This window comes from Vigna radiata, chromosome 5 (genome assembly GCF_000741045.1).
Source record: "Vigna radiata var. radiata cultivar VC1973A chromosome 5, Vradiata_ver6, whole genome shotgun sequence".
Taxonomy (NCBI): Eukaryota; Viridiplantae; Streptophyta; class Magnoliopsida; order Fabales; family Fabaceae; genus Vigna; species Vigna radiata.
In genome coordinates this window covers 24520663-24545745 of record NC_028355.1, presented here as the reverse complement: position 1 = coordinate 24545745, position 25083 = coordinate 24520663, and the positions used below count along the sequence as shown (strand labels likewise).

The window sequence follows — 25083 nt, the reverse complement described above, 5'->3', positions numbered from 1 at the left end:
TGCTTAATGCCATACCAAAAATCAGCATATGAAAATTCAGTGATTTATGAAAGTGGAACATATTCAAGTGATCAAATTGGCATTCTTTACTTAGTTTTTGGTTCAAAAACAATTTTCATTCTTTATATTTCAATGTCAAGGCACATACCAATTGGCTTAAATGATCAAGTTCTCATTTCTCCAATCGAATTTCAATCAACCAATTCAACCAGCAACATTTACAATAGCTAATGAATCAACAATTCAACCATTATTAACAAATCAAACATGCAAATTATATCATTAAAGCATCTACAACTCTAAAACAAAACAATTATCTTCCCTTACCTGAAAAATGACCAAACAAATTGATAGACCTATGAATACCATCAAACGCACAAGAGGCTCTATATGTCATATGAACAACACAAACATATCAAAGCACACTATTAAGACTACTGATAAACAAATACTTTTAAAGACAACTCAAACCTCTATATACAAAATAAAACTATCTACTTATAAAAAAATGCAAAAACTAAAAAAATAAATAAAAAAATTATATAAAAAATTAATTAGATAAGAATTACCATATCAGTCTTTAATCTTAAAATTTTTAGTATTAAAATAATTGAGTTTTATTATTCAAAACTACTATGAATCTCTAATACATTACTTTATAAGTTCTTACAATTTCTATAATATTAATTCTTTATTGTATGAATTTTGATCAAATCTTGTAATTCTATCAACAAAAACAGGTTTAAATGTATCTCAACATTAAAGAGTAAAATTTGAAAATAATATATATATATATATATATATATATATATATATATATATATATATATATATATATATATATATATAACAAGACAGAAAAATCCTCTTTATAGATATTTTTAATTTAATTTATATATAGAGAGAAGTTAATTATGATAACATAAAGAAAATATGTAATGATATATAAATATAAATTGAAATAAGAAAACTGAAAAAACATAATAAGTTACTGATATAAAAGTCATTAAAAAAAATTAAATACTTTATTTGCTTCAGATAAAAGAACATTAAATGAGTATTATAAAGTAACTGTGTATATTTATGAAATTTATTTAATTGGATATGAATGCTTTTCTTACATGTATTAAGGTGATTTTATATGTCATATTTATTAACCATATTAAAAGTATTTTCAAAATAACTTCCCTGTACATATTACTGATGCCTTTGTATAGTTGTTTTTGACACATACTTAACTATAATGCTGTATTCATCTTAAAAGTATTTTTGGACTATCCTTCCCCTTTATTGTTTGGAATCTTATTAATAACTAATACCTTAAGTTTATTATTTTCATTTAAAATAAATTATTGCATTATCCTTATACTAGAGTATAAAAAAGCTTTTTATTTTGATATTTGTTTTCTACTTTTACTCTTTAAATAAGTACATTTTTAAATTAAAATATTTACTTTGCCAATCTTATATTTTAAGTTACCATTTAAAAATTTGATATTTTTTATTTGATTATATTATATTTTTAAATTTAATTATTTTTTAAAATTAAAATAATAACATATAACATTTAATATTATTATATAAAGATAATTTCTTATTTTGATATATACATTTGGTTTTTTATTTTTACTATTTAAATAACTATTTTTAGAAATTAAAATAACTACTTTGTTAATTTTAGTTTTTAAGTAACTGTTTTTTTCAAAATTAATAATTTTCATTTCACTATATTTGAAATTAAAATAATTATATATATCTATACTATTAGATTTCTCATTTTGATATACATATTTGTTTTCTATTTTTATCTTTAAATAATTATTTTTTTAAAATTAAAATAATTAATTCGTTAACTTTACAAGTGACTTTTTTTTAGATATATAATTTTTATTTGATTGTTTTTTAAAATTTAAATATTTTTAACTTAAAATTATTATATGTAATAAAATCGTAAAAGTACTTTATATTTTCATAATAATAATAATTATTTTATTATTTTTTATTATTATAAAAAAAATAACACGTGTGTTTTTATTGGTATATATAAAGAAGATTTGTTATTTTGGTACACATATTTTTTTTCAGTTATTATTTTAACTTAAAATAATTACCTTTTCATTTTTATCTTTTAAATAACTGTTGTTTAAATTTAATTATTTTATGAATTAAACTAATTACTTGTCATTATATCTTCTGAATAGTTATTTTTTTTATAATTATATTTAGTAATTTTTTTTTTATAATTTAATAAAATTTTACCAAAAGAAAAAAGTGGACACACCACTAGTATTTATTTAAAGTAAATATTCATTTAAATATAACGCTAGACTTTTAATGTTTGTTTGATGGTTGGAACATGATAGTATAACATAAAACATGGTGAGAATATAACAAAATAAGAAAAAAAAATACACATGAATATTATGAAACAGTTTATTCAAATTCAAAAAATGTGATAAAAGTAATATAATAAAAAGGGGGAAATAGTTTTTGGTGAATATTAAGAGATTGAAAGGGTAATAAGAAAATAAGGGAAAGAAGAAGGATTTGCGTTTTTGTGAAGAGTCTGAGTTTCCTTATCCTCAATTTTGTGTTCTGTCACAAACACACATTGCTCTCGCTTCGCTTCTTCTGCATCTTCTTCTTCAACAACAACAACTGCTCCTATTCCATAATCTCATGACATGACACCCTTCAGTTACAGTCACAATCTCAATCTCAATCTCGTTGATAACGTTGTCCTTTGCTACAACCACTAGAATGTCGTGTTTGTTGCCGCACTTCAATTGCCACCTCGACACTTTCAGGAACCATCCGTCTGCTCTTCCTACCCATCTATGTAACCCTTTTCTCTGTTCTCTCTCCCATTCCCAATTGTCTCCTATTATTCTCTCTCACTCCCGTTTTCTCTTCCTCTTTTGCAGCAAGAACAAGATCAAATTTCTGTTTCCAGCCGCAATGTCTATTGTCCCCCACGTCGTCTTCAACTTTGCTTAATTTGGAAAAGAAGTTGGTATTGGATGCTCCTTCTGATCCAAACACGTCTTGGCCCTATGTCACGGCTGTTGCCCCTCCCACGCAGGTTACACTTCTACAACTACCATTTTAATATTAAACATAATACCAAATCAATTTACCTAGACTTATTACTTTGTTTCTCCGGATTGGGAATCTCTAAATTTCGTCTTCCAAGTTATCATTATGCATGGTTGGTAGTTCAAGTGCAGGTTACCAAGGTTACCACTTCCCTTCTTTAGGGTTGCATCAGGTTTATAATTTAATATTTATCATCATTTCGTCACTATAATTGTATTTTTTTGCTTCCAATGAAGTTTCATTGGTTTAAGGCTATTGAGGCTGTCCCAAATCACACCAGGCTTCCCATTCTTTTCTTTATATTTTTGTAAAAAAAGGTTACTTGTTGCCAACTTGTATTATTAGGCAATCAGCTTTGTTGTGATATGATTTAGTATTTGTTGTTAATTCTGTGGGTAATATTATGTAATATAGATGTTGTTTTATATTATTTAAAAGGTTGTATCACTCAAGTTATGGAGAAAATGATTTTGCATCTATTTTGGACTGTACAAAAATATGGCTATTGAACTGCACATGGAGCTTAAATTTTGCAAACACTGTTTGGTCCATAAAAACAAGACATTCAGCTTGAGATTATTTTAATATTGTTCTTGTTGAGAAGCATTAATTTTGTTAATAGGGGTGCCATTCTGTGTTTTCTTCATTGTGAATGGTTTGTTGGGTTGAAGTTTAAGGTAAAAAAAGTAGTGTCACTCATTGTAAATTTTGTAACTCTTCTGTTTGTTCTCTGTGTAAAAAATGTAGTTTCTCTGATTGTTTGTGGATCTAGGTCACATTAGCCAAATCATGTATTTCTTGCTTTTTTGTGTTTTTTGTTTTGTCCTCATCTTTTTCCATAACAGTTGTTTTATATACATACGATATCAATATATTTCTCCTATTGAAAGATGTATTGGATTTACTATAGAAATATACAACTCTTTGATTTTTATTTGAAACACAGTCATTTAAAACTTTGCATGATGATGACTTACTAAACTATTGCATCAATCTTGAAAATATTTGATGTTTTGGTGAACCTTCTAACATTGATGGACTTTATCTACATTTATAATGGAAGGTATGCTCTGAAATGCTAACAAAATAAAGTTGTCGATCGAGAATTAAAATTACTTAGATTATATTTGAGGTAAACTAATTGTGAGATAACTCCAATGGACTAGCCATATTATTTATGGAAGTGAAATATCCAGATTCTTCTATTATATACCTTTGGTTTGTAATTTGGTTGCTTAGGAAGAGCAAGAAACATAAAATGTGATTGATGAGTTGCATTAGATTATGCCTCAAACATAAATTTTGCCCAAGGCTCAAGAATTCCTTAAGATAGCCATGTGAAGGGTGATAGGTAAGATTCAATTGCCTTGCCCATGACAAAAATGGCCTTCACTAATTCTCTGATTTTGGAATAGGACAACTTTGTCCCCTCTTTCCAAACTTTCTTCCTTCCGAAACAATAAATATAATTCCTTGATCTCTTTTAGACGCTATATTTTTCATTGTCAACCAATTCATAAGCAGGAACTATTATAGATTCCCATTTATCTGCTTTTAAACTTTATTCTCTATCTTTTATTTTGAAAATTTCAGTAGTGCTTGAACTTGTCATTTTTGGATCAATTACTTTTGGGTTATTTTTATAGTTGTTTTGCCTTGCAAAAAATAAAAATAAAAATAGACATATCAAACTTGCCCAGGAATTAATTATATTTATGGCTTTAATCAGGCAAATTTTAAATCAACCTTATCTACGGAATCACTTCTTACTAATGAAGAGGCTGTAATAGCTGCTGCTGCATCTGAAGCCCTTGCTCTTGCTAAAGCAGCCGTGAAGGTTGCAAAGGATGCAGCTTTACTAGTAAAAAAGAAGCCTCGAGCAGAATCAAAGTATAAATCCCATGTTTCTTCCAAGTCTGATGATTTATTTCTCAAATGGTTTCAACATATGGATGTGGAAAATGGTGTAGCAGGGGAATCCATGGGTGCTGGAGCAGAAATGGTGGAAGGTGTTGACCTAAGCCCCAGCGAAGAGGAATCTGATGTAGAACCTTCCCATGAGGAACTTGAGCGCCTGCAGGAACAGCTTTCCAACAGTATAGCTGTAAGATCTAAGCGCCAACCAGAAAGAAAAGCTAAAAGAGACAGAGCAGCAGAGAAGGTTTCCACAAATGTTGCATCTTTTAAGCCTGGCTCCTCCAGCAGAAGAAAGCGTGTTTCTGTGCAAGAAATAGATTATTCAGATCCACTTCGTTACTTAAGAACAACAACCATGACTTCTAGACTTCTCACCTCAACTGAAGAAATCAAGTTGTCAGAAGGAATACAGGTGGGATTTGTGTGCTAGTGACGTGTTATTAGTATTTTAGGGCCACATTGTGTAGAATCATCCATGCACTTAATGCCCTTAATTGCTGACATGCTCCTGAATCAGCTAATAATCAGTATAAAAATCTTCACAAAGTCTATGCTGATCTTTAGATTTTGTGAATCAATATTTGTCATTCTTCATATGACATAAGCCTCATTTACCTGGCTTGTCATTTCCAGGACTACGTGCAACATCACGTTGTTTTATGCTTCAAAAGATACCATTTAAATATAATTTCTATTAGTCAGCCGCTTCAATGTTTCTTCCTATTTTATCGTACTGTATGCTTAAAATGGAAACTCCTAAATTGAATTTTTCACCTCATGGGATTTTTAAATTTTTCTATTTCTCATATTTACTTGACATTACCTTTTTCATAGTTATGGGCAGAGAGGGTTGTACATTATTCCCTTACCTTTATTTTATATTTAAGGGTAGGGAGTTTTTATGTTGTTGTTTGGTTTGGATGCTCTTCGAGATTCTTCTTACTGGTTGGTTGGACATTCTTATAGTTGAGAGCCATCCAGAAAGAAAAAAGAGTGTTACAAGGAAGTCAGCAAATTGTTCATTTAATCGTAGCAACTCAGCTTGTGCATATTGTATTAATCTAAAACATTTTTCAGAAGCATCTGGAATGGAAAACATCATCACAAGTTAGCAAATATTAATTTAATCACAGTGAATCAATCAGGAGATTGTATAATTTAGGTGATTTTAGTACTTGAGGTTGTAAAAATATGCCAGCATACAGTTTTTTCTTTCTTTTTGATTAATGTGTATAATTTTACTATTTTTCTTTTGTTGTCTAATAAATCATTTGCCCATTCTTCTGCCAATATAATTCAGGACCTTCTAAAGCTTGAAAGACTTCAGGAGGATCTTGTAGAAAGATGTGGTGGTCAGCCCACATTTGCCCAATGGGCTGCAGTGGCAGGGGTAGATCAGAAGACACTTAGGAAACGCTTAAATTATGGTAGATTTTGCAAAGACAAAATGATTAAAAGCAATATAAGACTTGTCATATCAATTGCAAAGAATTATCAGGGATCTGGGATGAATCTGCAAGATCTTGTCCAGGTACATTCTCACCTACCCGTTTGATTTTGCTTAAACAATTAGTGATGGTGGAAAACATGGCAACTATAACTGTTCCAGTAATAAACTATTTTAGTGTTTGTCATTGGTTTACAGGAAGGATGTCGGGGCCTTGTAAAAGGTGCAGAGAAGTTTGATGGTACCAAGGGTTTTAAATTCTCCACCTATGCTCATTGGTGGATTAAACAGGCTGTTCGGAAATCACTTTCTGATCAGTCAAGAACTATTCGCTTACCAGTGAGTATCATGTGAAAAATCATAAGTTAATATTTATTATGAGTTGAAATTGCTCTAATGTTTAAGGGACTTTATGATTGTAATTTTTTTGTTTTGAAAGTTCCACATGGTGGAGGCGACTTACAGAGTGAAGGAGGCCAGAAAACAATTGCTTAGTGCAAATGGAAGACAACCTGATGATGAAGAAGTTGCTGAAGCAACTGGGTTGTCTATGAAGAGGCTTACTGCTGTGCTTTTGACTCCGAAAGCTCCCAGATCTCTGGAACAGAAGATTGGAATCAACCAAAATCTTAAACCTTCAGTCTGTCCTAATCTTGTTCAAATTTGTGCTTAAGAAGAAAAAGAAACTCTTTTCTTTCATATGTTTTTCATTTTGGTGAAACTTGTATTTTTTTTTTTTTTACCAGGAAATAATTTCTGATCCTGATGCCGAATCAGCTGAAGAACAGCTCCTTAAGCAATTCATGAAGAAGGACCTGCAAGAGGCACTTGACAGTCTTAGTTCAAGGGAGAGGCAGGTGGTAAGATGGAGGTTTGGTATGGATGATGGAAGGACGAAGACCCTCCAAGAGATAGGGGAGATGATGGGTGTGAGTAGGGAGAGAATTAGGCAAATTGAGTCGAGTGCTTTTAAGAAGCTTAAGAACAAGAAGAGAACCAAACATTTCCAGCAGTATTTGGTTCCATAACCCTACCAGATATTGATTATTAAACCGCTGTATGAGTTAGCTTCTTCGATACTTGTGAGGTTCCTCCATTTTTTCCCCATTCTACGAAGGAAAAGACAACACTATTTTTAGCATGCTAGGAAATGAATGTGCACACAAAGGAATAACTTACGACGAAAAGTCCACCATTTTTAATGTATGTGAAGTGCAAAATTTATTGTAGGAAGTTATCTGTTGGAAAATAATGAATCTCCATAGCTATGGGTTATTTTTTAAAAAATTACTTTTCTAAAAGCTATTTTAGGAAGGGTAGAAATGTGTAACGTAACAAACCAGTACAAGGAGGAGTGCCATTTATTATGAAACAGTCACTGCAAGAATCAATGGGAAACACATTTCTATTTTATCGGACACAAGCTAAATTATGTTATTAGTGTTGAATAAGTTTTTAAAACTTAGTATTGTTTGCCCGAATCAATTTAATTTTTCCCCTGAACGCCAAATTCAACTGTTGCAAATATTTGGAACAGAGATGAGTTAACACTATACTGAATGATTAAAGGTTTTAATACCATTTTAAGGTGTAGAAGAAAAAGAGAAAACAGATGAAGAATAAAGAGGCAAATAAATAAAGTAAATAGGAAATAGACAAGAGAATGTAATGTAAAATAATTAAAATAATATATATTAAATAGTTATAAGTTGTGCAATAAATAAGTTGAGTGTGATGTTATTATTATTGGAAAGTAAATCGATACAAGAGGGTGGTGTTGGGTCCTATTACAGGAAGTAGCAGCATTTGGTGTATGGCAAAGTAAAGTAAAGATCGAAGATGCAATGAAGAAGAAGATGAAGAGGAACAACACTTCCACTTCTATTTCAGTTCGGGAGGGCTCAAGCAACGAACCATCTTCATCACCTTCATCACCTTCATCCTCTGCTCAATTTCTCTTTCACAAAGACAATGGGAATGGAGAACAAACCCTCGTGCCTCTCAACCCCAACCTCAACCTCAACCTCGACGATGGCTTCTATGAAATCGAAACCATACGACGTAGGAGGATACGCAAGGTAACAAAACCAACTAACTAATAATTATTACTTTCCTTTTTCACTTAATGTGCTTCTGTTCTATTCTTCTTCTGAGTTGTGACGATGAATGTTGCAAATCGTGATGCGATTCACTGAGTATTATAGGGTCAGCTGCAGTACCTAATCAAATGGTGAGTTTTTGCTTTACTTGTTAACATAATAATGGTGAAGTATTAGGTGTGAATGAGGTTGTGAAACTGTGATTAACAGGCGTGGATGGCCTGAGACTGCCAATACCTGGGAGCCTCTTGAAAATCTGCAGTCCGTTCCTGATCTCCTTCGTGCTTTTGAGGAGGACAGGTAGATGCCTACCCTACCTTCTCATCGTTTCCTCTTCTTTCCTGTATGCACGTGTCATTACTTTTTGTTTCTTACATTTCTTATTTCTTTTCAAGTTTTCGCAAGCGCAAGCGCAAGCATGTCGTTCATCACGCCAAGATCAGGAAGCATCCTCAACGTTCTACCACTTCTTACAGCCTTAGACACTTTCCTACTCACAACCCCCATTCTCAAACTCCCAGCTTCCCTCACCATCCTCTTCCTACCACCCTTCCTCAACCCCAACAAACCAATGAAAATACCTTTGCAGATCATCACCAAAATGATTATGATCCAAAGCTCTGTGAACTTAAGGCAACAACAAACACTGGCCTTGAGCTAGATAACCTTGGATTGCATTTCCAGCAACTTAAGGTTTCAACTGCCATTTGTAGTCACCTAGATTGCGAGGAACCAACTCAAACTGGGCGCTGCAGAGGAGCTAAAAGGAGAAAATGTGGTCCTGTCAAGAGGTTCAAGAGAGATACGGGTGTCGGGAAGCCTGTTGATGATCAGAATGCAATCAGCATGCCTGTTGGTGCAGTTGAACCAGGCTGCACGAGAACCACTGGTTGTGTGGGGAATAATAGTTCTTTGAAGATGGATGATGCTAAAACTGCCTGCAATATTGTCAAGATTTTGAAGCCAATAGGTTATTCATCTTCTTTATCCGACAACATGCAGGATGTTTTAGTGACATTTATGGCCATGAGGTTTGTCACTTAACCAACAACTCCGAATTTTATTGTTTCGCATGCACACTGACACTTTTCACTAAAAATATATAGTTGTATTTATTTTTGTTACGAGTAAGTTTAATAACTAAATTGATATTTATACATATATCTCAATTTAAAGGTTTTGGATTTCATGGTTTAGGGTTTTCAAATGGGGATAAGAGTATCTTAAATTGGATATGAATTTCCTCTCAATAATGAGCAAATGGTTTACAAAATAAAAAACAAAAAGCCTCAAACAACTGACAAGTGAATGGAATGAGTAGAATCATTGAAGTAACGAAGTTCAGTCTGAAAATTTATTCTACATTGCTGAAGGGTTCGATCACTCGTGATCATAGTTATCAAAACTTAAACCGTGTAGGACGTGATTTTGCCAGGTCATTTGTTTAGTCCTAGAATGATTTGGTCATTAGTTGAGTTATTTTTTATCAGATGACACCTTAATAGCAAGTTTATTTAGAATTTAATGCTTCGTATAACAGCATTCAGTATCGAAATGAACACACTGTTAACTAAAAGATATCCTTTAGTTAATAGAGGTTTAGATAATCACCACATCGAGATATGGTTCGCTTTGGAGTCTAGAGTTCAGTTACGTTTTGTTTTTAAAATGTGTTTCAGAGAGTTAAAAGAGGAAGATATATTTAAATTGACCTTGTTCTCAACACATCGGAATATTTACAATTTGTACAACCAATGTGGACATTGATAACAAAAGACACAACTATTGAAGATCGATAATAGATGCTTATTAACATACACAAGAAACAATATTAATTATCAATTGAAGAAAACCATCCACTAGACACAGGCAATTGTAAAATAAGGCATTCAAGCATATGGTTATTAGAAAATAGAATGTCTGAAAAAATAGAAGGGATGCTAAACACAGATCTAAAGGATTTGATGAAAAAAATTAAAACATAGAACTATTCAACAAAATTTGGAAGATAGAAACATTAAAGCTGTTTACATCTGTGATAGAGATTCCACTGAAGAAACTCAAAAACATCACGGGGATGCCATAAAATGATCCCATCTCATACCAGATCCATGGGATGATGAACTTTGGAGTATTTGAGCATTGCAAACTTGTAATAAGATGTTGGTACTTATTCTGGAGTTAAAGAAACCAAGCCAAAGTCATGGTTTTAAATGAAATGCCAGGCGTCCACAAAAGTAGCAAGTGAAAAATGATTTTGGCATAACATTCCCGGATTTTATGGGAATCTTGGATTTCATTTCCTTTACTAAATTTGTATCTTATCCAACTCTTTATGGAAGTTGAAGCAACCTGGATTATTTTCCATAATAATACTGCATGCTTGTTCACATAACAGCTGACCTGATTAACTTAACAGGTCTGATGGAACAGAAGTGATGGTGAATAACAGATATCTCAAGGCATATAATCCACTTCTGGTAACCTGCAATCTCATGTCCAAGTTAGATTTAGTTGTTTATTTCGTTGTCGATTTTTCATGGCTTCGACATCTTTTGAAAATGTTGTTTTGACCTCATTTTTACCTAAAGCTAATGATTTTCTTAATTTTTCAGCTGATCAATTTCTATGAGTTGCATCTCCGGTATTGTCCTACATTGTAACTGAACAGGGTAATGAAGGGACTTCCTTATGTATATAGAACTTCCCTTTTTTGTCGCTAATGATAACAATGTAGTTTTGTAGATGCAGCCGATCGCAAAGGTAATACTTTTTGGTTAGTGACGTTGTTTTCAATGCCTGCCTGCATGTCTTCGTACTATGTATGACAACTAAGTATTAGACATGCTCACGCCTAGGAAATTGTATTTCAATATTTTCAAAAAACCTCTTGTAGTCTAAATATTCTACACTCCATTCTATCCTCTTGGAGTGAAGAGTGAGACACCAAAATAGTTATGGTGGCAATTAATTTCAATTGAATTTAAGATATATAACAATTAGGTTATTTGGGTTAATACTATATTAAGAACGTTAAATACCTGTTACATGTAAATTCGTGGTTTCATTATTTTTTTTATTTTTTAAAAGATTTTTTTTATCGTGTTAAGTTAACATTTTGTTACATGTCAAGAAATTGTTAGAATTTTCTTTTAAATTGAATAATTTTCGTGTCAATATTCAATCTCAATTGTTTTCTTTTAAATTGAATAATTTTACTAAAAATCACATTAATTAATTTTTATATAAATATTATAATGATATGTTTATTTATTAAAATTAATAATTTTATTAAATATTTTTAATAATATTAAGTTTATTTAAATTAAATTGTTTTAAAATTTTAAATATATTTATTTTAATTTGTTATAAAATTAATATTTTTAAATTAAGTCTGACATTTGTTTAGAATTTATTATATATAATGTTAAATATAAATTTATAAATCTATAACTATTTGAAACATATATTAAAAAAAATTAAAATAATTTTAAAATAAAGTTAAATAAAAAATATAAATTTAATTTTGTTAAAAATATTTAATAAAAATATCAATTTTAGTAAAAATATTATTGTAATGTTTACATGAAAGTTAAATTTATCTCAATTTGAAAAAATAAAATTGTTGAATTTAAAAAAATAAAATCACATATTTAATGTTTTTAGTAAGAGATTTGACATTTTCTATCAAATAGGAAGACTAACAGAATATTTCAACATTGAGAAAGGAATATTATGCTGGCTGCTTTTATGGTGCACAAAATACAAGTGAGCCTAGTAATGCAACAATTCCTAAATAGTTCAAAGTTTGGAATATAGTTTTTATGCAACTAAATAGTAATACAACAATTCCTAAATAGTTCAAATTTTGAAATACAGTTTCTATGCTATTTTACAATATAATATATCTCGATGAGGTGGTTCCAAATTTACAATCTGGAACAAGTCATAACCCTTTCCGAAATAATTATTCAGGGACGGAGCATTCTTATTGTGACATCCTAAATGATTACAAATAAACTGTATGCATGCATTTTGGAATTGGTTTCTTTCAAAAAAGATTTCTAAACCCCAAGTGTCACCGATTCCAAAGTGTAAGTTTTGGGATTTTTTAAAGGTATTAGAACGGTTTGTAGACCTAGTTAGCCACTAAAACAAACTAATCACCAACCAACTTACGTAATATGAAATAATCTAAAGCTTACAAATAATAAATCAGAACCATTCGGTATATCAATGATCATTAAATATTTGTATGGAACCGACTCCATGTTGCCTCTTCACTCACCTTCTCTCGCTTCACGGACGGAATTCGTGTATACAAAAAATGCAACTAGTAAACTTCCTTTTAAGTTTATCAGACCTCATTCTTTTTTATAGGTATTGTTGAGTCAGTTTCTGTTGTCAAAGGGTGACTTCCTCTTTCACCTATTGCTTGTCATGTAGTTTGGAGGTCACCAAGTAGATATACATAATTCCACTGTCAATAACTGCCACTGAATTGTAGATAGATGGTTACTACACCTGCGTTTGATTAAGCACAAGTACACAAACGCCGTAGATTCAAATCAAAAGTCTAGAGTTCCACACTGTTTTCCCTGGATGCTCTTATGTACTTTACTTTCATTTCCGTTCTCAGAACCAACACCGCCACGACTTCGTCCAATCCCCAGTTTTGGCAATCCTCTATTCAGTCCGTCAAGCAGAACACAAGCTTTACACCATTTCTGCATATAAAACAGATATGAATAGTGGCCCTTAAGGCTACTTCATCAAAACCCAGACAAACCATATTTGTATATTGAAATGAGGCATTATATTGACCAGTTTAGGCCAAGTTTCACATTCACGCAGAAAAATACCTGACTAGAAATATAACCACACCGTTGGCATGTTCCCTGTTCGGGCATTTTGGTAGTAGTAGAAATCCTGAAATTCTCCCCCGATTTGATGATGTCAAGAATGGCTCTAGGTCTGCATTTCACGTTACACATAAATCCATCACCAACTCATCCGAAAGTGCAAGAATAGGAGGTGGCATAAGTAAAGCAACAACTTACCTGATTCTTTCCAAATCTTTGATGAACTCGCGAGCAAAACCTCGATATGCATTTGGGGAATAGATGCCTGCAATTGTAATCATAATGTTTTAGTAATCCGTTTGATGGGAAAACAAAGATTAAATAGATAAGAATAGGAGATTACATTCGGTGGAAAAGTAGTCGAGCTTCTTGAAATATGCATACGTAAGGAATTTAGTCAAGGAAGCAAAAACAGAAAATGAATCGAAATTATATTGAATTTGGGAAGGGAGTGGAAGGATATATGACGATCTCCTTCTCGTACGTATACTTGAAAGGCTTGCACCTGGGAATTGGCCCATCTTCGCCGGTGGTAATAGAGGTGCACCTACTCAATCTACGGAAAAGGAAAGAAAGAAATGAAAAAGAAGCGGAGTAAGAGAGGGGAAGAATGGAAGAGAGAAGGAACCTAGCAACATCTCCTCTCAAGAGGTTGAGGAGAACGGTCTCGGCAATGTCATCGGCGTTGTGACCAGTAACGAGTTTGTCGACCTTCAAGAGAGCAGCACCTCGATCAAGGGCCTGGCGACGGAAGACGCCACAGAAAGTGCAGTTGTTTTTGAAGCCAATGACGTCAACGATTTGGTCCATGGTCCATCCGTACAAGTCCTTGTAGGAAACCACTTGGAGAGGGAGTTGGTACTGAAGGTGATTCCGATGAACGGTCTGGAGAGAGTCGTCGCGGTAGCCGGTGATTCCCTCGTCGACGGACAAGAGGAAGAGATGGAGGCCGTAATTGTGGAGGCGGTTGAGTTTAGAGAGGACATAGGCAAGGACGGTGGAATCCTTGCCGCCAGAAGCACCGATGGCGACGCGGTCACCGGCGGTGAAGAGGGAGTTTTGAATGATAACCTGATGGATCTCAGATTCGAAAGCATTGAAGAAGCATTCCCTACACATGTGCTGTAGGGTTTTGGGCCTCTTCACGGAAGCTCTTTCCTTGTTGCAAACGCAGCATACACGCCCTCCTCTTTTCCTTTCCCTTTCTCCTTCCCCTTCCATTCTGCACTCCAAATCAGAACTAGGGTTTTTACTTTTTTATTTATTTATTCTCCAATCATTTTATTTCTCAAACGCCAAAACATCCACAATCAATCTTATAACCTAAATATTATACAAAATTAATAGTTGAAAATAAAATTCCAATTTCATTTGCATGTTAAGTATTTTTGTTTATCATTTTATCAATATAAATATATATATTACATTCTAATATTTTAATTTAAAGTCAGAAAAATGTCAATAGTTTTATTGAATGTCCTTTTTCATTTGTTTTAAATTTGTATAAATCGCATAGCCCCCCTTAAACACAAACCACTGTATCTCTGTTTTCGCATTTCTGTTGTCTGGACATTAATATTCTTCGTCTTCACTATTGCGTTTATTCTTTTCCCCAACTTCCCCTGCAAAATATATTACAGTATAATAATTTAATATAACGTAATCAATGTTATGTAATATAACATAAGTTAATTTTTTATAATATTACAGACAATTTAATCATTTTATAATTTTTAAAATTTATTATATTAATTAAGTTACTCACAATTATTCTTGTCATTCCTTTTCAGTTTTTGTTATTTTTATTAATACACACAACCTTAAGTCATTTTTTTTCTTTTCTTTTTCACTCCTCAATATAAACATAAGCTAAATGAATGGATATATTTAATATTTGATTTGATTGCAAAGTAAAAAAATAATAAATAATAAAAGATCATATTCTGAATTTTAAAGATTCAATCTCTTTGGAAAAATCCTATACTTGCATCGGGAAAAACTTCCTAATTTAATAGGTGAAAGGCCAATCCCTTAACATACAAGCAAGTATTAAGTGAGTCTTTCCTATCAATACTTTCTTAAAATATTACCCAAAAGGACATGCTTAAGAATTCAAGTTCCTTCCACTCAATCTTAAACATGTTGGTAAAGTAAATCAATAAAATAGATTGAGGATAAACTAGTCAACAAAACAAAGACAGGCTAAACCAATAAAGTTGTGGATTATTTTCTCTATTTTTTATATTTCCGTGAGCTTTTGATTTCCCTTCTTCTAATCACCCCGAAGCTCCTCTTTCCATATTCTGTTTGATGATTGATAAGAATATAACAGCGGTGTGCCTGTGTGACATTACATATGGCATCAATCACATATAGTATTACAAAAAATCTAGTGAAGTTCAGCAAATGAATGTCACTTTTGTGGGGAGGTTGGCAAACACGAAGCTGTTTTCATCTGGAAAGGAAACAAGAAACGGCATTCACAATATCTTATGTTGAGCAATTAAGATACGGAACCCAAACTGGTAAAGTGGAGTATGATTGAATGGATTGGAAAACGCAATAGTAGTAGGTATACATAAAGTAGCACCTAAGGGCCAACAGAGGAATGCAACAATTACAGACAAGTTAAGGAAATGCAGCATGAAGTGAGAACAAAAAGGAAAGATGTGCTAATTCTTTGGAATGTTCTTGCCCACAATCTTGGCTGGAGTTATCCGGAGAAGATTTCCAGGCTTACCAGGGAGAGCACCTTTGATCATTACCACGTTAAGATCTTTATCGATTTTGACAATCTTAAGCTTTCTTATCTTCCTCTTGGTTCCTCCCATCCTTCCGGGCATCTTCTTTCCCTTGTACACACGACCGGGTGTGGTTCCAGCACCAATTGATCCCAGTTGTCTATGACTCTTCGAACCATGGGTCATTGGACCCCTTTTGAAGTTATGACGCTTGATTCCACCTGTCAAATGTTTTAATGTTCATGAGCAAGAGGGAATTCAAGATCAATACAGAAAAGTGGTAAAAAAAAGCTTCTTAACCCCTAACAACAGAGATAATTTAATTGCATGATTTTTCCGGTATGAAACGTATAGTATCTATCATTCAGCAACATCAATTTGGAGCACACGAAGTAAATTGGCAAGAATTTGAATCGGAAATTTCATTCGAAGGCCCTAAAGATTTGAAAAAGGCAGGGATGAAAGAAGTTGAAGAGAGATGACCTTGGAAACCCTTGCCAATGGTGGTGCCAGAGACATCAACAAGATCACCCTCCTTGAAGAGCTCATCGAAAACGAGGCGTTGGTTAAGCTCGAATTGATCGACGGTTTGAAGACGGAACTCCTGAAGATGACGCATGGGAATGGCACCAACCTTCTCGAGATGACCCATTTCGGGTTTGGTCAATTTGCGGTCTCGGACCCTTCGGTAACCAACCTGGACGGAGTCGTAGCCATCAGTGGCCTCAGTTTTAATCTGTGTAACGATGTTCCCTTCTTTGAAGCCAACGACAGTGACAGGAACAACCTCGCCGTCGGGTTGGAAGAAGCTCATCATACCCAATTTGGTGGCCATGACTCCAATGCCTGCTTCCATACTCATCACAACCACACCTCTCACTTTTGCTCTTCTACTTACTTGCAGAGGCTGAGCCGTCAAAGAATACGGCAGCCGAGAAATTGAAAGGGAGGAATGAGAAGAACCATATATTGGCGACGGAATGGACAACATTGACATGCCTGCTCTGCTTCCTTATCTCAGTGAGCGTCACAGACTCAACAGTTAGAGAGAGAAGCACACCGGAATTAATCTTAAACTCTTATCCTTTCTTTCTCTCTCTCCCTCTCTCTGCTGAGGAATGGAAAGACCCGTTCCTTTTAGTAGTCAAGCCCGGCCCATGTCATATATTTATCCAAAAACATGTCCGAAATGCAATATTGTAGTCATTATTAATTAAAATTGTGTACAGATTTAATTTTTATTCGGAAATAGCAATACGCTACTTGGCAAATAAATTATACCCAAGATGGATTGAATTCAATACGCCTTTTTTCTTTTCACTTATTGGCTAATTCATTTAATGTTTTTCTAAGTATGTTGTATAAATACATTCTCTAAGTAATAAATAAATTATAAATGCTAAATTAACTGACTTTGCACTAAATTCTTTTATTTCGGGTAATAATAAAAATGTTCTTCACTTCAGACCTTCATTTGTAGAACTGCGTCGAATTTAATATTTATCCTCCACGAAAAATATATCGAGATAATATATTGCATTTTATATGTTACAATTTCATAAATAAATAATTTCAAAAAAGACAATTTAGATAAACTCAAGTCCATTCCATTGAAATCGACCGGGGCCTAAAAGATCAGTTTGGTATGAGTAAACTTGTTATCCATCATTATGTTTTTAAATCAGTTTGGTAAAAGTAAAGTTCTCCCATTTTTCTTATAAACTCTTATTATGACTTCTACATACAATATTGCAATTTTGTTTGTCCCTTGTATATGCTACTATGTAAGACAATAACAATAATGATTTTCAAGTTAGAAAAAAAAACCTGTTTATTAAAGCAAGTCAAGAATTTTTGGAGTAGGACAAAAATGTCTGCTCTGTCTGTACGCTCCAACTCATTGGTACAATAAACAATTGGTGTGATTCTAATAGTATAAAGGCAGAAGACCAGCAAAACTGAAACCATTCCTATTTCGTGTTCTGCCCTCAGCTGGGACTGTACCAAGCCTTACCCTAAAAGTTTTAGAATGAATAGATAGATGAGTAAATTATCTCACCACTATCGTGCCACTTGAAAAAAAAAAAGTGTAAGGAACTATGTTCTGCAGAAAACCTAAAAGATGGCTGGTTGGTGGCTGCTAATATGACAAATTAAATTGTTCAGCACTGCAAATTAAAGTTCAGCAGTCATGATGTATTCACCAGAACCAAATCCCTAGAACTTCCACAAACCGTTCATTCATCCTCAGATATCTGCAAGGTCGTTGATCTCCTGTAAAGCAGCCAAATGTGCTTGTCAGGACAACATCATAATATCCAATTATACTAATAATTATGGACTGAATTTTGGAGAATCATGCATAATCATCTTGCTTTGTCATGATGCCAAAAGGCGTCAGTCTCCGTTAAATATGACCTGCCTCAATACTGCTTAGGCTTGCACAGTCAGTCAGGCTTATCCAACCAATGATGACAAAAGGTTAAAAAACAACGACAAGAATCCCCATTATACCAGTTCTTACAAAGCAAACTCTTCCAACTGACATCCCACCTACAAACCCTCTAACACTAACAGAACAGGGAAAATAAAACCCATGATATGGTGAAATTTTGTAATAAGAAACTCCCAAAAAGCTCATATCGAAGTTAGTATCATACCTTATTCTCAATCGTCACCCCATCTGGAATTTCCAATTTCAAGTCAGGTTTTGTAGAAATAGTCACTCGCCCCTGAAAATCAGTGCTAATAATAAGATAAATGCAAGAAAATCATAACAAATAAGTATATCATATATAGCAGCTCAGACAATAAATTATATGAATCAAAGTTCACTGATTTTGAATGCTTACAATAAGTTATATTAACATTTGTATTATACTCTCAGTTCACCTAATTCCAATCTTCCATTCCATATCAAAAGCAAAAAATTTACCCAAGTTTATAATAAGCAGAAACCTTAGAGTCTAACAAGAAAATTTTAAAAGCAGAAAAGAAGGGCACTACAATTTTTTTGGAAGGTACTGTCTGCTGTGATATCCGAGATTTATCAGTTTCAAATTAAAAATAAAAACTGATTTATCTCTTTTACGGATTACCCAGAAATTTTCAGTGTCAGAAATATAAAACCAATCGTGGCCTTCACCCAAAACTTTATAGGCATTAACGTTGCATCAGAGCCTCTACAGTGTAACGTTCATGGGCCTTCATTTTCTAAAATATAGTTGATTTTCAGAAAGAGTGAGTTATTGTCCAGGGCTCTGTCTCTTCAAGTCCATTGGATTCTGGCATGAGAGGATGTGTTGCAGATGTAAAACAAATATTAGCATATATTTCATAGCTCAATCTTTCAACAGAAAGATGGTTCTTGACCATGAGACCAGAATTATCTTAAAGATTGTTCTACTTTACTTCACACATTATAATATAGCTTCTACTCTCTTCTGAAAAATACCAAATTATCATTTTTTATTATCAGATCCCCACTCTTCCAGCCCCCCTTGCACAACATTTTCCAAAAAAAATTGGATACGCTTTGGAGAGGCTATGTGGCTGCCTCAACTCTTACGAGAAGAGCTTAATTCTTCAAATCTTTACACCACTATATCTGGGTTCTGCAAGTGCATGTCTTATTTCAGTCCAGGTCTCTAAACGCCGTTTTACTGGGTGAGTAGGACGGGCTCGGGGCTTTACTGGGCTGCAGTTTTGGAGTCGTCAGACATCCAGTAATCCATGTTCAAGTGATTTTAGAGCTTCACGTAAATCTTTAGTAGTTTTGAAAATTTGCTATAAATTGGGTGAGATTAAAATCAATTGGAATATAAAGGCTCCTATAACTTACGACAAAAATCAAAGATATTCAGAAAGGGACAAAAGAGCAAGTATTCAACGTGACGCAGATGAACAGGGAAAGGAACGTCAATTGTACCTTCAAAGTAATATTAGCTCCAAACCACACATCACCTCTCACCCTCAAACTATCCAGCTCAATGATGCTTGGAATGGATTTGAAACGACTTTGGAAGTCACTAATCTGAGAATAAAACACATATATAAGGTAATGACTGTGCAAAGATAAGACAAGAAAAAACTAGATTTCACCTTTTCAAATTCAGGTCCCAAGTCTATCACAGGATTTGAATGATTAGTTCTAGCTGGATTGCGAGTTAAAACACCTTCTCTACAAGTGTATAGATCCGACTGCAAGAATACATAATTGGTGAAAGGGAGTCAGTCATGCATGAAAACAAAGTATGTTTTCAGTAACATTATTTGCGTATATACAATGAAGTCAGTGTCACCTGGAGAAGTAATAGATCTGATGTTACATCCAATGGAAAAAACCGAGATTCGGGCACGGACACACCAATTACATTGCCAAAGAACTGATGAAGAAAATACATTAAAAACAGCAATCAGTAACTTCATAGTTAGCAGAACTGATTGTCTGTTTATACCAGTCAATAGTTTATTCTCGCTTTCCCTCTCTCATTTTAAGAAGACAGGCCAGTGTCACACAACTTAATATTTAATTTAATCTAATTAAAGTATTCATAACACAAGTAGTGCTTAATGTTTTAGTAATACAAATGACCTTTAACACATGTAGTCACAATATCACATGAAAATCCTATTAACAAGCAAATGAACTTGCATGGCTGAACATTTAGAAAATATAATATGAACATGCATCCAAGATTGATAATGCGGAGCAGGGTTCAAAAGCTGAAGTGAGATAATTGAAGTCAATTGGAATTATAAAAAAACAGAGAAAGACAAGATAGATGTAACCTGAGAAAAATTAGATCCTAAAAAGCCGCTTACAACAAGAAAGGACTCAGCCATTTACATCAGCTATCTCTAAAGAACCCTAACTAGACTAACAAATCTGAAAAACTGACTCTTAAGTGTCTTCATAGTAAGTTAAGAGTTGGATCTGCCCACTCACAGCAGAATCCACCCAGTGTTTCGTGTGTCTCTCCTCAAAAGAGCAGTCCAGCCAGCTACTGTTATCCTGCCTTTACCTTCCACACTAAGAGAAGAATTAATTTTAGATGTTCATTATTAGACACCAGGACAAATAACCAAGGAGAATTGGAAGTTCTAATCAAATGGAAGCACCTTCCAAATTTGGACAATAGTTGGGAAGGGCCTCTTCAATCAGCAAGGAATTTCCAGATTTTCACCTTGAGGACAAGATGAAACTTCATGGATGGGGTATTGATAGGTTTGGCATTGTCTATAATAGAAGGAAAAAAACACGACAGTTAGGGCAGTTATGTCATAGCTGTTACAGACTCTATAAAAACAATCTGTTTAGGTTTGGGAGGAGGTTATGTCTTTTGTATCTAGTTTGGAGGAAAGGTTATGGAGACTGAGGTCTCTCGAAATACCTTAGTTGTAATAGAATTCTTGTCTAATTTCCTACTTCATTGGTAAGGAAATAGACCATGTGGGAATAAAGTGTATCTTTCTGCCTGGACCTATCACATTAATAGAATAATGACCTAATGAGAGCTGGAAAATCATACCTTAAAAACTGAGGGCTTCTCCTGCTTTAGTTCATCAGCATCAACAAATCTCTTGATGGCTCTTAAACTCACCCACCTGTGGAAAGGACAACACATGGAATTTAGCACTTTCGGTAAATTTTAATACATTGTTGAAGAAAAACCAGCATTTCACTCACATGTTTGTTGTATCGATGAGTTTGAAATTGTTCTTCAACTTCCACACATAAATCAGGAAAAATAAATTAAATCAGAAAAGAAACAGATTGCTGTAATATTCTCATAAGTCTTGTCAGAAATTCAAAATAAATCCTCTGAAGCTATTACTTAAAATGATAAAAAAAATATAAATGCATGTAAAAGTTACAAAAATAAAATAAAACAAAAATTATAACTTACATTTTTATCTTGGTTTCGGGCAATCTCCCCAAGCTGCATAGATTACCAAACATATAATGTTTAGCCAAAGCTGTTCAAGTTAAATTATACAAATCATAGCACCATTTTAATAGGTTAATAGCAACCAAACTACACCATTGTCTTATCAGCATTCAATAAGAGCTACTAATGCACATCAAACAATAATAACTTTTTGCCCTATATTATCTCCAATGATAGTGAAAATTCCAACTTCCAACAGACTCCACTTCAGGATGGATGTTTTTACCGTACATCTTAATATGCTTAAATATAATGGCACATGATAAAACTCGCACAAATATTGAAGACAACTGATTAAGTATCACACAATTCCAAGTCTGACACAAATATTAGTGACTAAAGGAATGTAAAAGTAAAGAAAATGAAAATATACCTTAAATTTCATTGCAGTTAAGATTAAGTTAAATGATTGGTTTGGTGTCACCTGGAAAAAAGAAAGAAAATGAAGCAGATAACTCATATTCCCTAAGAAGAGAAATGGTAGCAGTCATATGATGGACACAAATAATTCTGCTCACCTCCATGCAATATTCAATATCATTTATCATCAAATGATTTAGTATATCTACAAGACAGTTAAGTTTGATAAAAATAAAAACATCTTAGTCTCAAAGCTAGATTAGGAAATAACGAGTAATGACTCCAAAAAATGTTGTCATTAATGATAAAAACTATATGAAGGATACTTGGATCAACAATTGTTGCCACATTGTCTGACTTCAACACTAGGATATACTCTTTACCCTGGAAAATCATATGAATAAGTAAGTGAAATATTCAATTATAGTCTTACATTGTTACAGTCGTAAAATTCAACTTTAAGCCTCATACTTTCTAGATAGATTTTAACGTAACAGGACGACAGCTTAAGGTAGAAGTGCTAAACAGTATAAAAAGTTCATACCTGTGACAATAACGAATCAAGGGTTCCACCAGTCATGAGTGAACGGAACACCTCCACATCATCAAATGGATGCCTTAACACGTAGAATTAGTAGATTAGTTTAAAATGATGAAGTATTTATCATGAAAGCCAATTTGCAGGCAGTGGACTGCACAATTCGATAGGTTGAAATATGTTAGAATGTAATTGGTCATTAAATACTACAAATTTGTTAATCATTAGGTGTTACACTAGAAAAATACATACAATGTCGTATGCATTAGACACAACATCAGACAATTTTTCTTTTATATCGTATAAATAGTTTTAGTGTTTTTTATCCCCCTCTGTTTTGTCTTGGACCATTACATGCCCTTTCCTTTTGTCATTGAGTGCACTTTTTCTCCAGTGATCGAACTACCAGAACTGCCCTACTCCAGAAACCACTAAGCTCAGTTTGCCACTCTGTTCCACCACCTCACGCACCCACACACAACTTCCGGGCGTGTAGCATTTCGTGCATCCGAAACAAATAGTTGTTTTCCCCTTTATCCATATGACCCACGATGCATCCCAACCTCCTTTCTCACATCCAAGAGCGCTATGTTTTGGCTTGTTTCTCATGGATTTCAACAACTCCCATTCAAATACTGCTTCTGCAGAGACTTTTACCATTGTTCAATGTGAAAAACTAACTGGAACAAGCAATTACAGTTCTTGAGCTACTGGTGTCCAGTTGCAGTTTCAGGGTCAAGGCCATGAAAACCACTTGATTAAACAAACCAATGCGTAGCGTTCTCTAGTTCTCCATTGATGGAAAATTGTAACCCTAATATCTACTTTCCCTAAATCCCACTAAGTGAGAGTTTTGTTCCTCACGTGACCCTTTATTTTTTACTCTATTTTCATGTCAAACCAAATTGAAATGTGAATTAAAACACTGTAAGCAAAACTGTAACTAATCCATATCTTATTAGTATTTGTAGATCATTTGTGCAGATAAAAAACAATTACGGATGGCCTGTCTCACAATATTTCGAAAGTCAATCACGTAAACAGAGAATGGCTAATCCAATTACTTTGCATTGTTTCCACACAACTAAATTATGGCTATAACATCTAGACTATATCAGGGGTAACACTAATAACAGTATTTTAACATGCCCATAACATAATAACAATACCATCAATTGGAGGGCATTCAAGATGTATTACTCTATAGACATGCACAGCAAGTTTAGAATTGAATTTAATAGGCAGATATTTATTTGAAGACATACATTTCCTCCTTACTGGAATGTTCACCCGATAATTTCAATTCTCCACTTTCACCCTACAAAATGTATATATATATTATGATGTTTTGGTCATTGAGAAATCACAAATATCACTTAATCCAAATTGAAACAAATACAAACCGGCTTCAATGTGTGCACTTCAACACTTGATTTCGAATACTTCTCCAAAACCTATGGAAAATGAAGCTGAAGATTACAACAGTAGCTGAGATCAACAATTATATATGGAAATTGATACGGCATTTCACCTTTAGTTTATGATCCCCAATATCATTTTTGTCGAAAAGCAGCAAAGGAACCCTGCATCCATACTTGGAGTTGAGCATCTACGAAATCACAACAGAAAAATAGTAAGAACCGGACCAGTCAATGACAGGTGTATAGTATGTGCAAAATCTAAATAATTCATTAAAAAAAAAAGAGAATACACCAATGATTTTCATAGGAATACAGTAATATAAGAAAATATGATTTTATCATAAACTCATACATTATGTATAAATGTCTCACCTCAATCTGGTTAATGATCATGTCCAGGAACGTCTGTCCATCACTAACATTAATTGCACATCTACATGAGTCGAAACATTTTATAGGTGTAAATTCAATAAGTCATCAAGTATAAGGTTTAGCCTAATCCATGAATGGGGAGTACAAATGTAAGAAAAGAAAATAACTTTAAACACTTGATGCACTGTTAGGTTCCTTTGTTCAAGGAACCGAACAGCAGCTTCCAGTTCTCACACACACACTCAACAATAATCAAACAGTAAGCAAAGATAAAGGAAT

General features: G+C 33.5%; 5 protein-coding genes across 9 annotated transcripts in view; 2 read left to right on the top strand and 3 right to left on the bottom strand.

The window, feature by feature from the left end:
* Positions 1–2509: 2509 nt before the first annotated feature.
* Positions 2510–7712, top strand: LOC106762639 (RNA polymerase sigma factor sigB). Its single transcript, XM_014646642.2, has 7 exons — positions 2510–2839; positions 2925–3082; positions 4826–5425; positions 6314–6544; positions 6659–6799; positions 6900–7100; positions 7207–7712. The coding sequence occupies exons 1-7, from the start codon at positions 2761–2763 to the stop codon at positions 7486–7488; spliced, it is 1692 nt and encodes a 563-aa protein (XP_014502128.1). The 5' UTR covers positions 2510–2760; the 3' UTR covers positions 7489–7712.
* A 477-nt stretch (positions 7713–8189) lies between these two features.
* LOC106759947 (chromo domain-containing protein LHP1) lies at positions 8190–11558 on the top strand. 3 transcript variants are annotated; one of them, XM_022781113.1, is made up of 7 exons: positions 8190–8538; positions 8665–8690; positions 8770–8859; positions 8955–9590; positions 10979–11039; positions 11175–11231; positions 11297–11558. In XM_022781113.1, the coding sequence occupies exons 1-6, from the start codon at positions 8305–8307 to the stop codon at positions 11220–11222; spliced, it is 1095 nt and encodes a 364-aa protein (XP_022636834.1). In that variant the 5' UTR covers positions 8190–8304; the 3' UTR covers positions 11223–11231; positions 11297–11558. The 3 variants fall into 3 exon arrangements, with proteins under 3 accessions (XP_022636834.1, XP_014498834.1, XP_022636835.1); XM_014643348.2 differs by having other exon boundaries at positions 11175–11558; XM_022781114.1 differs by lacking the exon at positions 8665–8690 and having other exon boundaries at positions 8428–8538; positions 11175–11558.
* Positions 11559–12767: 1209 nt separating this feature from the next.
* Positions 12768–14713, bottom strand: LOC106762194 (cytoplasmic tRNA 2-thiolation protein 1). The gene is made up of 6 exons (XM_014645960.2): positions 14050–14713; positions 13885–13977; positions 13765–13805; positions 13620–13686; positions 13422–13533; positions 12768–13286 (listed from the first exon to the last, which is right to left on the bottom strand). Exons 1-6 carry the CDS (start codon positions 14640–14642, stop codon positions 13128–13130), a joined length of 1065 nt encoding a protein of 354 aa, XP_014501446.1. The 5' UTR covers positions 14643–14713; the 3' UTR covers positions 12768–13127.
* Positions 14714–15778: 1065 nt separating this feature from the next.
* LOC106762193 (50S ribosomal protein L3, chloroplastic) lies at positions 15779–17287 on the bottom strand. Its single transcript, XM_014645958.2, has 2 exons — positions 16646–17287; positions 15779–16383 (listed from the first exon to the last, which is right to left on the bottom strand). The coding sequence occupies exons 1-2, from the start codon at positions 17157–17159 to the stop codon at positions 16094–16096; spliced, it is 804 nt and encodes a 267-aa protein (XP_014501444.1). The 5' UTR covers positions 17160–17287; the 3' UTR covers positions 15779–16093.
* A 709-nt stretch (positions 17288–17996) lies between these two features.
* The window catches only part of LOC106762305 (UTP--glucose-1-phosphate uridylyltransferase), a 14314-nt gene continuing 7227 nt past the window's right edge, over positions 17997–25083 (bottom strand). Inside the window, exons 4-20 of one of the 3 annotated variants that reach the window (XR_001375806.2) lie at positions 24805–24865; positions 24543–24620; positions 24415–24465; positions 24277–24329; positions 23018–23090; positions 22800–22857; positions 22632–22678; positions 22487–22537; positions 22072–22104; positions 21852–21889; positions 21694–21769; positions 20464–20547; positions 20264–20362; positions 20091–20195; positions 18823–18894; positions 18278–18436; positions 17997–18177 (exon numbers count right to left, since the gene is read on the bottom strand). Coding sequence is in view for 1 of the 3 variants with exons in the window: in XM_014646137.2 (XP_014501623.1) it covers positions 18410–18436; positions 18823–18894; positions 20091–20195; positions 20264–20362; positions 20464–20547; positions 21694–21769; positions 21852–21889; positions 22072–22104; positions 22487–22537; positions 22632–22678; positions 22800–22857; positions 23018–23090; positions 24277–24329; positions 24415–24465; positions 24543–24620; positions 24805–24865 (1006 nt within the window). In the remaining 2 variants the exon portion in view is untranslated. Of the gene's footprint in view, positions 18437–18822; positions 18895–20090; positions 20196–20263; positions 20363–20463; positions 20548–21110; positions 21195–21283; positions 21402–21693; positions 21770–21851; positions 21890–22071; positions 22105–22486; positions 22538–22631; positions 22679–22799; positions 22858–23017; positions 23091–24276; positions 24330–24414; positions 24466–24542; positions 24621–24804; positions 24866–25083 lie in introns of those variants that run through there. The other 2 variants (XM_014646137.2, XR_001375807.2) reach the window with 2 other exon arrangements.

Excerpts from the sequence above, each read along its gene's own strand:
- LOC106762639 (XM_014646642.2), top strand. The coding sequence starts at position 2,761 with ATGTCGTGTTTGTTGCCGCACTTCAATTGCCACCTCGACACTTTCAGG. Across the intron at positions 6,545-6,658 it reads ATCTGCAAGATCTTGTCCAG|GAAGGATGTCGGGGCCTTGT; the intron begins GTACATTCTCAC and ends ATTGGTTTACAG. Across the intron at positions 6,800-6,899 it reads CAAGAACTATTCGCTTACCA|TTCCACATGGTGGAGGCGAC; the intron begins GTGAGTATCATG and ends TTGTTTTGAAAG.
- LOC106759947 (XM_022781113.1), top strand. The coding sequence starts at position 8,305 with ATGAAGAAGAAGATGAAGAGGAACAACACTTCCACTTCTATTTCAGTT. Across the intron at positions 9,591-10,978 it reads GTGACATTTATGGCCATGAG|GTCTGATGGAACAGAAGTGA; the intron begins GTTTGTCACTTA and ends TTAACTTAACAG. Across the intron at positions 11,040-11,174 it reads AGGCATATAATCCACTTCTG|CTGATCAATTTCTATGAGTT; the intron begins GTAACCTGCAAT and ends TTAATTTTTCAG.
- LOC106762194 (XM_014645960.2), bottom strand. The coding sequence starts at position 14,642 with ATGGAAGGGGAAGGAGAAAGGGAAAGGAAAAGAGGAGGGCGTGTATGC. Across the intron at positions 13,806-13,884 it reads TACGAGAAGGAGATCGTCAT|GTATGCATATTTCAAGAAGC; the intron begins ATATCCTTCCAC and ends TAAATTCCTTAC. Across the intron at positions 13,534-13,619 it reads AAAGATTTGGAAAGAATCAG|ACCTAGAGCCATTCTTGACA; the intron begins GTAAGTTGTTGC and ends CGTGAAATGCAG.
- LOC106762193 (XM_014645958.2), bottom strand. The coding sequence starts at position 17,159 with ATGTCAATGTTGTCCATTCCGTCGCCAATATATGGTTCTTCTCATTCC. Across the intron at positions 16,384-16,645 it reads CATTGGCAAGGGTTTCCAAG|GTGGAATCAAGCGTCATAAC; the intron begins GTCATCTCTCTT and ends AACATTTGACAG.